Source organism: Peromyscus californicus, unplaced genomic scaffold (genome assembly GCF_007827085.1).
Source record: "Peromyscus californicus insignis strain IS unplaced genomic scaffold, ASM782708v3 Scaffold_7__1_contigs__length_154581171, whole genome shotgun sequence".
In the NCBI taxonomy this organism is placed as follows: Eukaryota; Metazoa; Chordata; class Mammalia; order Rodentia; family Cricetidae; genus Peromyscus; species Peromyscus californicus.
This window is the reverse complement of record NW_026294595.1, coordinates 153,227,557-153,240,483: the sequence shown is the minus strand read 5'-3', so window position 1 is coordinate 153,240,483 and position 12,927 is coordinate 153,227,557. Positions and strand designations below refer to the sequence as shown.

Below are 12,927 nucleotides of genomic sequence, written 5' to 3'. Positions count from 1 at the left end.
CTTCAGGACAATTGAAAAATTAAAACAGGAAGTGTTTGAAAGTACTCTTTATAGATTTGTTTCTGTTTGCATGAGAAGTGCAGGGAACAACAGTTGTCAGTAAAATCTAGATCACATTTTCCTTATCTCTTCCTCATTTGCTGAGGGATTAGAATACAGTAAAACAAGCAAGCATGTGGCTTTTTTTTCCCCTTTCTCAATCCCTGCCCCCAGGGTCTCACTATATAGCTTTGGCTGTCCTGGAACTAGTTCTATAGACCAGGCTGGTCTCAAACTCACAGAGACCCTCCTGCTTCTGCCTCCTGAGTGCTGGGATTAAAGGCATGCACCACCACCACCTGGCATATGTGGCTTTTTTTTCTTTCTTTCTTTTTTTTTTTTTTTGAAGAACCAAGACCTCAGAATGTGTACCACACAGAGCCTTGTGCAAAGTCCACTTGGCACTTAAAAAAGGACATGGGTTCTGGGCAAGGCTCTGTGTCTTGTATAAGATAACAGTGGTAGAGTGCCTAGCATGCAGACAGTCTTATGATTTCTGTCTTTTGGTTTTTCAAGACAGGGTTTCTCTGTGTAACAGCCCTGCCCGTCCTGGAACTTGCTCTGTAGACTAGGCTGGCCTCAAACTCATAGATACCTGCCTGCCTCGGCCTCCCCAAGTACTGGGATTAAAGACATGTGCCACCACCACCTGGCCAGTCTTAGATTTCTACATATGCCTTGGGGAGAGTGTTTCCTTTGTTTTAAAGGAAGTTCTGTAGCCCAGTCAGGCCTTGAGCTTGGTTTTCTTCCTTTAGCCTCCCACTCAGCTGGGATTACAGACCTGTGCCATCAAGCCTGGCTAGATAACTTTTTTTTTCCTCCAAGCCTGTCACCTTGGATCTTACTCCCAGAAAAGTAGTTGCTCTATGTAGTGTGAGGGTCATAGTACAGAGCATTGGGGTCTGGCCACAGTTTCCCAGTGGGCAGATTTTCCACAGGGAACGCAAATATCATTTGTTCTCCACAGGTCCTAATGCCCACATGCAGGCCCTTTCATTTTGTTTTTAGCTTGTTTCATTGTCTTGCTGAGAGGGGTTCATGCTGCTTTTATCTTGGCTGGTTCATGCCTCAACTAGGTTACGGACAGATCTGGGTCAGGAACCTTCACATTACCCAGATGTTACATGGGAATGCTAAGGGTTATTGGATGTAGATGTAACCATATGGAATCACAAGATTCTGCTCAGCTTGTGTGAAGGGTCTTCAGATATCAAAATAAAGGCAGTATTATATCTCTAATGGGTCTCTGAAGCAAAGGTATCATTTCAGACCTTAATAATTGGGATTTCACTGATTATCCAGGCGGGGATTAAAATCTCTTCTGTGCACAAGAGACTAGCTTCAGAGAAAAAAGAAAACCCAGTGAAGAAAGTGATGGTGGCTCCTAGGAGTGAAACTTCAGGGAAGGAGGTAACCTGTGAAAGCACCACACCATCCTGGGCAAGTGACCACAACTACAATGCCGTGAAGCCAGAGAAGCCAGAGAAGCCCGAGAAGTCTGAGAAGCCCACTGCACTCTCACCCACCCTATTGAGTAAATGTACGTATCACCCAAAGGCTGGCTTCCCAGGCCCCTCCCATCATCTGGATGGCTGCTGGGGCTATCTAGGACTGGAGTCCTGGGTATTCTGGTGCTGCTGGTAGCTAGCAGCTCACGGCCAAACCGAAACAAATACCAAGATGCCTCTGGACCCCAGGTGTTCCTGACTGGCCTGTGGAGCTTCTGTGGGTGTTTCCTAAAGAGCTGAGTAGGCCTCGATACTGAGAGTCTCACATTGGAGGCAATTTCTTATTTCAGTTTCAGGCTTTGGTAAGTATTTGCACTGCTCTCAAGATGGGACTACATCAGTGCACTGTTCAGACTCCAGGCTCAGTACTGTACAGACACCAGTTCCTCACAGAACAGCCATGCATAAACCATGAGGAATTTTTCCACATTACCTATTTCTGCACATGAAGTCGTCACTGCTCTTCTATAGCAAAATCGATTTTTCAGGAGCTAAGAAAGGACAGGTAGATAATTTGCTTGTGTCTGTTTCACATACTACATACCTACATAATAAACAAGTTCACATTTTGAAGGTCATCATTTGTTGCAGCTCAGACCCCATGGTGAGTAATCATGTTGACCTTTACACTAGGGCAGTGTCCTCATCTAGGGGAGAATTGTGGTTAGTGGCTTCCAGATTACTTTTAGATGTTTAGATTATTAGTCTGACCCAGATTTCAAATAATTGAAATGGCAGTAGTTTGAGTAAATTTCGGAAACCCCAGATTAGATCACAGAGTATGGATCCATTCTTGTCTCATAGCCCCCTACTCTTCAAGGCACACCCTTTGTACAGTGGTTTCAAGTGAATTTTTGATTGTCCTTCTCTGCCCATCCTTAGCCCCAGATAGGGGCTCTTATAGCCCAGGCTAGCCTTAAATTTGCTTTGAAGCTGAGGATGACCTTGAACTTGTGAGCCTCCTGCTGCCTCCACCTCTAAAGAGTATTGAGATTTACAAGCACGCACCTGATTTATGTTCTGGGGTATGAACTCAGGGCATATAGTCAAGCAACCTACCAACTGAGCTGCATTTCTAGCTCATGATCTTCAACTTCTGATCTTCCTATCTTCGCTTCCTGGGTGCTGGGATTATAGGCATGTGGTACTGGGGGTCAAGCCCAGAACTTCATGCCTAACTAGGTAAGCACTACTCTGTACCCCACGCCCACTAGTGCATTTTGTACCCTTTTTAAAGCATCAGGGTTAGAGAGCCCTGAATGCTGTAAGTATAAACATGGTACATTTCTTATTAGCCTTTCATCAAGATAACTAAGGGAGAGACCTCTTGCAGGTAGGTTCACAAAATGAGAATGCAGTTGTGCATGGTGTTGTAGACCTAGAGTTCTAGCATAAGAGAAATTGAGATGAGGATTGTGAATTCTAGGCTAGCTGGGATTACAGAGTGAGAACCTGACTTTAGGGCAAGTGAGAGGGAAAGGAATGTAAAAGACCCAAGGAAAGGAGTAAATTAGCCTACTTCACTGCATTATGAGTAGTGAGTTTTATGTTTGCAGATGACATGTCTCGTCTCAGGTGTTCTCTCCATCACAGCACCTCTACAACATCAGCATTATGAACTAATGAGTAGACTTAGAGCCAAGTACCACCTCTGAGAATAGGGAAAGGCCCACCAAGTGTAGGGCTCAAGTGCTTTAAGTGTCTGTAGACCTGACAATAAAGGATAGAAACTTGGGGGCTGAAGAGTGATTACAACTTGATTCATCTTTATTTGTATGCCCAGAATGGAAAAGCTGCTCTTGAACTTCTGACTCAGGGTCTCTCTCACTTTAGAAACAGTTACTAGTTTCAGTTTCAGACCCTGGTAAGTATATTGCCTATGTGACGTCATACACGGTCCTGTGCCCTGGAGAGAGGATATTGTTGAGGAAGATGGGGGATAGTGGGCCTGAAATCTGAGTACTGTCTTCTGTCTCCCTTCCATGAGGTTGGGAGAGATGGAAGGCTTCCCAGGGGTCAACAAGGTGACTAGTTTATTTTTATTTTTGTTTTGTTTTGAGACAGGGTTTCTCTGTGTAGCCTTGGCTGTCCTGGAACTCACTCTGTAGACCAGGCTGGCCTCGAACTCAGAGATCCACTTGCCTCTTGAGTGCTGGGACTAAAGGTGTGTGCAGCCATTGCCTGGCTGGTGACCAGTTTCTATGCTCAAAGGTTCTTTTTCTTTGACCTGTCCCACCTTGTCTTACACATTGGCTCTTTAGTGGAGCTGATGGGCTCCAGGAGCAGGAACGTGGGACAAGTTAACTGATTAATCTCCCCAACATACCAGCATCTCAAAATTGACCGGCATTCAAAATACAGCATGCACCAGGACATGTTTCTGAACCAGTTGCTTCTGTTTTTTTCCCTTTATCCCATGAATGTTACTTCCAAACATTGAGAGTGGTGTCATCAATGAGGAACAGTGTCCCCTCTCTGCCTCTTGCTGTCCAAACAGGGCCTGTCCCCTTTGACCCCTCTTCCCCTGCACAGTGGGAAGGTACTGTGCAACTGTGACCCAAGGACTCTGGCCCTGTCTCCCACTGCCTGTGTGCAGAACACAAATGAGGGGGAGGGGGATGGGGTTCAAAGTGAAACCAGTGCTGGGAACACTTCCTACAATCTTCTGAATGGATGTTCACCATGTACACTGTGAGAAGACTGCATGGCAGAGCTGTGACCTGCTGCTGCCCTCTTGAGTGGATACAGACAGGCAGCATGCTGCCTGCACAGGAAGCCATTCTTCTACATGCAGGTGATTCAATTTCACGAACAGTTGTTCCTCTGATAATTTTTTCTAGAATATCTGTACAATTTCCTTAAATTATAGAAACAATTGTCATTTTTAAAGTTCCCAAAGATCCTAATATTTCTGTTATCCTTTTTTGTTTCCTTCTGTGTTTCTTTATTTCCACTGACACCTCCTATTGTCGGGAGGGAAGGGGGCTGAACACTTGACTAAAATATTCCTGGTTTATTAGTTTTGAAACAATTTTGTATTTATACTTGTATGCACAGTAGTATTTTGGACTCACTAAATGGCTCATCAAGTGACTTAAAACACTAGGTGTTTGAATAGGTCTTGACATGACAACACTGCATCTGGCTGTGGGGATTTAATGGAAAACCCCAAAGGCCTATAAACCCAAGTCCTGGGGATTGACTCCATCCTACCCAAGTGGAAACATTTTCCTTGTTGATGGATGCATCCTGCACAGGCGACCAGGTTGGGTAGTAGATGAAACAGGGAGAACATGGGTTTTAACCAGGTTATCCCAAGGTGTGGGCTCCAGAAGCGCATTTCATGGGATCATGAAGGAACCAATCCTCTGTAGTATGTGGAGGTACTAGAAACCTAAAACTAAGGGTGGGCCTGTGTTTTATCAGCTGTGTGAGCCGTTTATTTGTCTCCAGAGTTAGTGGCAATAAAATGGGGATGGGGAGCAGCTTTGCACATTCAAACCAAGCCTCTCCCAAACAAACTTGGCAGTATTTTCTAATATACATAGCGCTGAAACTTACTAGGTTGTCAGTTAAATTCTTTTGGTACTTTAAATCATTTTGCATTTTACAAATCTTTAAAAAGCCTATTGTTAAAAATTGGATCATAGCACAAACTTGAACCTGCCAAGTGAGCCCCTAAGAATACTACAGTCTGTCCTACAGCTGTCCCTGTGTGTCCTTCACCTCTCTGAATTACCTTCCTGTAAACTTAAGGAGCTGTGGATCCAAGGGTTAACACTCCAAGAAAAATCCTTTGATTGCATTGCTGATGTCAAGAGTACAAAGGTCACCTCTGAAGATGCCTACCACGATTCCTCATTAGTCTATTTGCATAAAGTGTTAAAATGCTTTTGCTACACACCAACATGCACATAGTTAACATGCTTAGTGTCCAAAAGTTAGTAAATGTAGAAGATCAGATTCTTTCCTACTGAGCAACGTTGGTTTGCCACAAACCTGGAAGAGCTCAGCAAGAACCTAAGGTAACTGGTTGCATTCTCTTCACCTGGTTCTCCACTGTGCCTCTAGCTTTGGACCCTTTAGGTCTAGTGGGTCCAAGGAAGGCACATGGATTGTTTTAACATGTTCCTGTCTTGTTAGTTTCAGTAAACAATTTAGGTACAAAGAAATAATGGTTAAAAATGAACTTTACTGAAGTCATCAGTGCCTGTGTTTGGAGAAATCTGAGAAACAGCAGCTCGGCTCCCACATAGCTGGGCAGACAGAACACACCCCATGGCCTTCAACTGCATTCCAGCCACTAACATAATGTATGAAATTAACATTACCAACCCAACATGATTTAAGTTAAAAATTTCAAGATACTATGTGAAATGGTTAAGATAATTTGCAAGTTTCTTAGAGTTGGTTTCTACATTAAGATGGAAGTCAAATACTGGACATCAGTAAGAAAATTTTGGTTTTCATCCCTAGAACATAGCAGTTGGATGTGGACCTCTACAGGGTCATTGTAGTCACAGTGGGCATCTGAGGAGCATCTCTGATACGGCCTGTGCTGCTTTTGTCCAGGTCTCATTTTCTTATATAAAAGTAAATCAGTACCTGCACTTTAAATGGTCTCAATACAATAGCCCTGGCTATCCCTCCCTTACAGTCCTGCCTCAGCCTCCTGAATCGTGAGATTACAGGCATGTGTATGAGGCCTTGATAAAGGAGTGTTTATTTGAAGATACATGTTTAGGGATAGAGAGTAACCTCCAAACATTTTCACTCTCTACTGCCTCTTTACTGAGAAGCGGTGCAGTAAAACAATGCAAAACCCTGTGTTATGTGGTCCACAGCTGAGGAGCAGAATTCAACCTGGTGCTGGTTATGGCCACTCCTCAAAGCAGTTCCCTTGAGAGTGCTGGAGGTGAAATATCTGCTTGGGGACAAGCTATGCCAGCCCCCTGTAAGGGCAGTCAACAGGCAAAGTGGGGTGGTTGGCACTCTGTAGATTTGGACCCCTGTCTTGTGTGTGGACCCTGCTTCCCATTAGGCTTCGACTTCCATGCAGTTTCAGGGTTTTGCTTGGTGAGCACCTGAACAGGGTTTGTGCCCCCAATTCTTTCTCCTTCCCTCCATTGTGGGTCATTGCTGCCCTCTGGTGGCCAAAAGTGCTTTATCCTTTCTAGTGAACCCATGGTGTGACGAGAGTAGTTTAGCTGTTGCAATCCGTACAGAACAGTCTACTTCTATACTCCATCAAACTTGAAGCAGCTGAGTTTCCATTACAAACAAGAAGTGGGCTTGGCAGCAGTTCACCTAGAATAGTGGTCAACAGCACTGGAAACACCTTCCTACTACTCATTGTTGGTCAATAGCTTCTTGCCCCCACAAGAGGGCAGAGAAGGATACTAGCAGAATGGCTGAACTAGCGGGGTGGGCATGTGGATGGGAACCCAGTATTGCCCTTTGCCTAGTGGAACCAGGTATGGCTCTTGTTAGCCAGCAGAGAAAGCACACAGTGGAAAGTGCTGTTTGTAAGATAGGTCTCCTCTTGGTTACAGCTATTTAATTTTTATGCAGTATGCAGCTAAAAGTAAGTTCTGGGGCTGAAGTGGCTCAATGATAGAATATTTGCCTAGTACATACAAGGCACTGGTTTTGAACCAAGGGGTTGGGGAAGGGGATGGAATAAGGATTTAAAAATTCATTTATTGTTCTAATCAAAAATGAAAGTGAATCCTCGTTGGCATTGCAGCAGTTACTGCTCTTAAGTCAACATCACTGCTTTTCCTACTTACAGGGGCTAGAGGAGCATGCCAGTGTCTTGAGCAATGGCAGTGCATTTGACCCCCTCCAGAATAGAAGAGGGCTTGGTGTGTCAAGATGCTGGTAGGCAAATGGCTAGTGACATCCATCATTTATGAGATGTAGCTGCCAGTTACATAACCTTTTACACACAGCTGGAAGTGTCGCTAAAGTGTCCTGATGATTTGGCCTTTAATGGGCAAAAGCCACTGGAGCTGCAAGACTGTAGAGTGATGGCTAGAGAGCTACATTTAGTGATGGATGGTATTCAGATATGTCTGCTCTTAGGTCATCAGGTGTGTCCTGGGAGCGTTAAGAATAACCAGAATGCAGTCAGACCAAAAGAGAGATTGGGTCTGTTGTGGAACCCATGGCTTTGGAGTCCACATTTGTAACCAGGAACAAAAATATCACTGAGATGTTTCAGGCCATATTGCTGCTATGTGGAGGGGTTTGTTGAGGTTCTGGCAATGTGTTGGTTTTATAGAGGGGAAGACAGCTGGTTTTAGATCTCGCCTTTGTTACCACTTCACTCTTGCAGTTGTCCTAAAGGGCTGGCAATCGAATACACACTATACCCCTGGCCAGTGTCAGCATCTCATGGAGCACTTGGTCTTTACTGTTCCGAGTGCTCATTCCTTCGTTGGCCCTTCCTCAAAGGAGTCTGCACCTATTTTTTTCTTCCATGTAACCCAGCAACCAGACATATAGGTGAATTGTTGAATAGCCCTGGAGCTCCAAGTTAGACTACCACTGCAGAGTCCTCGGACGTTGACCTTGATCTATGGGAAACATGGCTGTACTCCTTGGCTCAGAACATGCTCTTTTCTAATAAACAATTATCTTACACACTGTATTGTAAATTTATATATATATATATATATATATATATATATATATAATATATATGTCCTTGACAGTTTAAAAAAAGAAAAGTACATTCTGAGCCAGGTGGTAGTGGCACACACCTTTAATCCCAGCACTCGGGAGGCAGAGCCAGGTGGATCTCTGTGAGTTCGAGATCAGCTTGGTCTACAGGGCGAGATCCAGAACAGGTACCAAAACTACACTGAGAAACCCTGTCTCCAAAAACCAAGAAAAGAAAAGTATATAAGTATATTCCATTGTTCAGAGTGTGCTCCTAATTTCTATTTTGTACAAATCAGCCTCTGGATATTTTCTGTCCTCATCTAGTGTCAAGAGATGCAGTTTTGGATAGATGTGACAACTCTGCAAAGCCCCTAAAGTGCTTTGAGGCTAGGGTTTGGCATGCTTCTGAGCACACAGTCCACTTGAAGCAAAGGGCCATTGGGGTGAAGTTGGAAGGGTTTCAGATGAAATACAAGGCTTGCATCTTCTAGGTTTTTCAGTGCCACTTTGTAAATAGCCATATGGCTGTGGTACATGGGCAGCCAGTTCTGGCAGGACTTGGTGCGGCCCCTTGACACCTGGAGGAGCTTGTTGAAGTGAGCTTTCTTCATATATGGGATCTCTGCTCTTCCCTGAGCTCACTGGGCTTCCTGGTATATTGGAAATGGTTACTGGGAGCACAAGGTGGAAAGCAATCATCTATGGTCTTGAAATCATGCTTCAGGGGTGGCTGGAACTGCCCCTGTAAATGTGGGTTTTGCAAGCACAGACAGTGTTGATTGCCTATCTAGATGAGCCATCTCAAAGGTGTTCCTTGAATGGAAGGATGCCACTCCTGAGCCACATGTTCACAAACATTTCCTTACCTTGTTTGACCACTTGGGCTGCTGGTCAACGTGTTGGACAAGCATCATGCAGTTCTATGACCCAGACTGTGGCACTGATCCACTGATCTAACTCAGGACTTGGGGAAAGTGTGTGTGCTGGCGGGGGAGGGGTGTCTATTCCTTCCACTATTTGAGTTCTGGGGACTGAACTAAGGCTTGCCAGCAAGTACCTTTACTTGCTGAGACATTTTGTGAGCCCTTGATGCAGTATTTTTTATAAGCTGATTGCCCACTGACATGTAAAAGCATTGGTACAAACCAAAGCTCTTTGACTTAGCATATAACAAGCATTTAAAACACCAGGTTGTCATTTTACCATGCTGACCTAATTAAGGGCAGTGTTAGGGGTAGAAACCTGTATAAATGGGCATCACTACTTTTGGCATCTGATGCTCATTGCTTCCCTGGCTTTCCCTCAAGAAAAAGTCTGTGCTGATTTCCTTTCACATAAACTGTGCAGACATGCAGGTGAAATGCTAAATACTCTGGAAGCTGAGAGTCCTTAGGAATAGACAGCCACTGGAGTCTTCTATTTTGGCATCTGAGTTGTATGAAAATAGGTTGGCTGATCTTCCCTATATTGCAAACATCACCAGTCTATATTTTTATCAACTGTGTCCAGTGAACTCCCGCAAAGTGATGAAGTAATGTGTATTCCCTGTGCTGACAGGAAGGTGTCAACCTCCAGGACCCTTAGAGTTGGCTGTGCATGGAGGAGAGTTTGTCTGATTTTCCCCTTGAAAAGATTTTTTTTAGCCGGGCAGTGGTGGCACACTCGGGAGGCAGAGGCAGGCAGATCTCTGTGAGTTCGAGGCCAGCCTGGTCTACAGAACTAGTTCCTGGACAGGCTCCAAAGCTACACAGAAACCCTGTTGGGGCGCGGGGGGTGGGGGTGCGGTGGGGATTCAAGTTCATACAAAAACACCTTGACTTGTTAATAAAAATTATCTTGTAAATCTGCCCTATTTTGATGGGAAGCTCATCCTTTAGTTTTACAGCTTAGCTAGTAATTAGTTGGTCCTTTGATAATTGGTTTGTTTAAAGTGAAAGGTTTAATACACTAAAGCCTTTTCTTTCTGAAATAAAGAATAATTACCATCATAAAATACTGTGGGAAACCTTTCTGAGTTTCAGGATCTTAAAAACCTGCAAATGTATCTGACTAATGTCTAGGTTGACTGGCTATTTCCGGGGTGGACATGGTACAATGTCAACTGGAGTTTTTATGTGTTGCCGTATCTCACACTGTCTGCATTCTGCTTTCTAGCCATGAAGGAAGACAGGAGAGTGGAGGACAGAACAATGGCAGCATCTGCAGTCCCAAAGAAGATGGTTCCTCCAGGCTCCCTGATGGGCAGACAGACTTCACCTAGAAATCTTGTTCCAAAGAAGCTTCCTCCTTATGCTAACGTGGCAGGAGCCAAACCAGCCATTAAGAAGCTACCCTCAGGCTTCAAGGGTACCATCCCCAAGAGGCCATGGCCCTCAGCTACCCCTTCAGGCACTTCTGCCAGGCAGACAGGACCATCACCTGTGACAGCTGCTTCCAAAAAGTTGCCTGGCTCTGCTGCTGTGGTGGGAGTTATCAGGAAGCCAATGTCTGCCAATGTCCCTGCAGCCTCTCCAGCCCCAGGACGCCTTGGGCCTGTGAGCCCAGCCCCATCACAGCCCAATTCACAAATTCGGCAAAATATAAGACGCTCCTTGAAAGAGATTTTGTGGAAAAGGTGGGCCATTGTACATGTCACTCTTGCAGATATAGCATTGGTGATAGTATTCTGAATTTCCTCACTAGGCAAGTGCCCCTGGTTTATGTAATTCCTCTTTTCATTCTATTCAGAGTCAATGACAGCGATGACTTAATAATGACAGAAAATGAAGTAGGAAAAATTGCCCTCCACATTGAGAAGGAGATGTTTAACTTGTTCCAGGTTACTGATAATCGTTATAAGAGCAAATATCGCAGCATCATGTTCAACCTTAAGGATCCTAAGAATCAGGTCTGTCTGTCTGCCCCCAACTAGGTCTTGGGACTTCTTGACCCAGAATAATAGAGCCCTACATTCATTTCTGTTAGCTTTACAGTGACATACCAAATAGCATTTTGAGTATCCTTTCTGTCTTTGTGGGTCATCATTTTCTCTGCCAGAACTAGAGTTAAACAGATTTTATAACCCCTCTACAAATCACATGCCCACCGTCCTAAGATTAAAGTTTTTCATCCCAATTTTCAGGGATGTCTGGTGGACTTTTGTTTTTGAGACAACGTCTCACCATATCTTTAGCTAGCCTGGTTCTTGCTTTGTAGACCAGGCTGGCCTCAAACTCATTAAGAGATCCACTTGCTTCTGCATAGGAAGTGCTGGGATTAAGGTGTGTGCTACCACATCTGGGATCAGGCAACCTTTTCTGCCTTACCTTTCTTCCTCAGCCACATGATTTGGGCCACCCCTTGCAGTTCTCAGCCTTGCCTAGCTAGCATGGTGCCTCTCGATTTCTGCTGCTGGGGCTGTTTATAATGTTCTCTAGACTCTGAATACACATAGCCCCTGTGTTTTAGAACCAGAAGTGCCCTGGCTACATTGCCATGGTCTGCAATTCCATGGTAGAAGTGATATGTTCCTGCCTTTATTTCTAACGTTTTTTGGGGGGCGGGGGGGAACAGGGTCTCACTATGTAGCTCTCTGGCTGGCCTCAAACTCAAATCCCAGTGCTAGGATTGCAGGCATGTACAGTCTGGCCTTCTAAATACTATTTTTGAAGCAGTCTTGTGCTTCCGCTTCCCAGGTATGTACCACCTCTCTCTCCTGACTTCCACCTTTTTAACCTATATTCCAAGTTGTGTGCATGAGTTGTGATCCTGAGAAGGCATAGACTCTGCAGATGGCCTTGAAGTCTTCTCTCAGATTTGCTGTTGCCTACTTCAGAGAGGCTGCTGCATGGCAGGCTGAGAGTGTACTCTGAGGGGGTGTGGCTAAGTTCTCGGGGTAGTCAGTGTCCATCTGAGTTCCGTTGTGCTGCTTGGGTTCTTCATATTGATCCAGAGCAGAAGATAACACTACAGGTTTATAGATGAGGAAATGAAAGGTGCTTTTTTTTTTTTTTCTTTTAAATAGGGGCTCTTCCATCGAGTTCTTCGAGAAGAAATCTCCTTGGCAAAACTTGTCAGAATGAAGCCTGAAGAACTTGTATCTAAAGAACTTTCCACGTGGACAGAGAAGCCTACAAAATCTGTAAGTGTTGAGGGTGGTTGTCTGAGGCCCTAGAGGTTTCATTTTTCTAGAATCCATTAATAAGCTGTTTGTAGGATGGATGAATATTCCTTCTCCCTGGAACCCAAAGCTGAAGCCTTCATTTCTGTCCTCCTTATTGTAGGTGATAGAGTCCAGGACTAAGTTACTTAATGAAAGCAAGAAGAACACTGCTAAGCCAGAACCTATTCCTGACATGGAAGATTCTCCACCAGTGTCAGATTCAGAAGTGAGCATTTGGGGTGTCCAGTGTTTGTATGGAGACTAAGATTAACAACATCTCTTACCTGCTTTCAGGTGTCCTAAGTCACTGAGCAAGTCACTGACCTTTAAACAAGTGTATGTGTGTGCATGGTGCAGTGTTTTCCAAGTGCTGCTGTTCAGTGGGGTAATTTGGGCTCCTTTAGTTTTTGATGCAGTTTCTCTTTGTCTGGCCTAAAACTTTTTACCTCTGGAATTGGGGGATTATAGACCTGGCTTGGTGGGCTTTTTCTCCTTTTTTTTGAACTTGTTCTGTAGACCTGGTTGGCCTTGAACTCAGAGATCCACCTGCTTCCACCTCCAGGCACCACACTT

The 12,927-nt window shown here is 44.5% G+C and overlaps 1 protein-coding gene across 10 annotated transcripts in view; it reads left to right on the top strand.

The window, feature by feature from the left end:
* Dido1 (death inducer-obliterator 1) overlaps positions 1-12,927 on the top strand; it is a 58,044-nt gene that overhangs the window by 29,863 nt on the left and 15,254 nt on the right. For all 10 annotated transcript variants that reach the window (XM_052724204.1, XM_052724199.1, XM_052724197.1 and 7 more), the window contains 5 exons: positions 1,342-1,579; positions 10,368-10,827; positions 10,941-11,100; positions 12,217-12,333; positions 12,476-12,580. In XM_052724204.1, the coding sequence (XP_052580164.1) occupies positions 1,342-1,579; positions 10,368-10,827; positions 10,941-11,100; positions 12,217-12,333; positions 12,476-12,580 (1,080 nt within the window). The remainder of the gene's footprint in view (positions 1-1,341; positions 1,580-10,367; positions 10,828-10,940; positions 11,101-12,216; positions 12,334-12,475; positions 12,581-12,927) is intronic.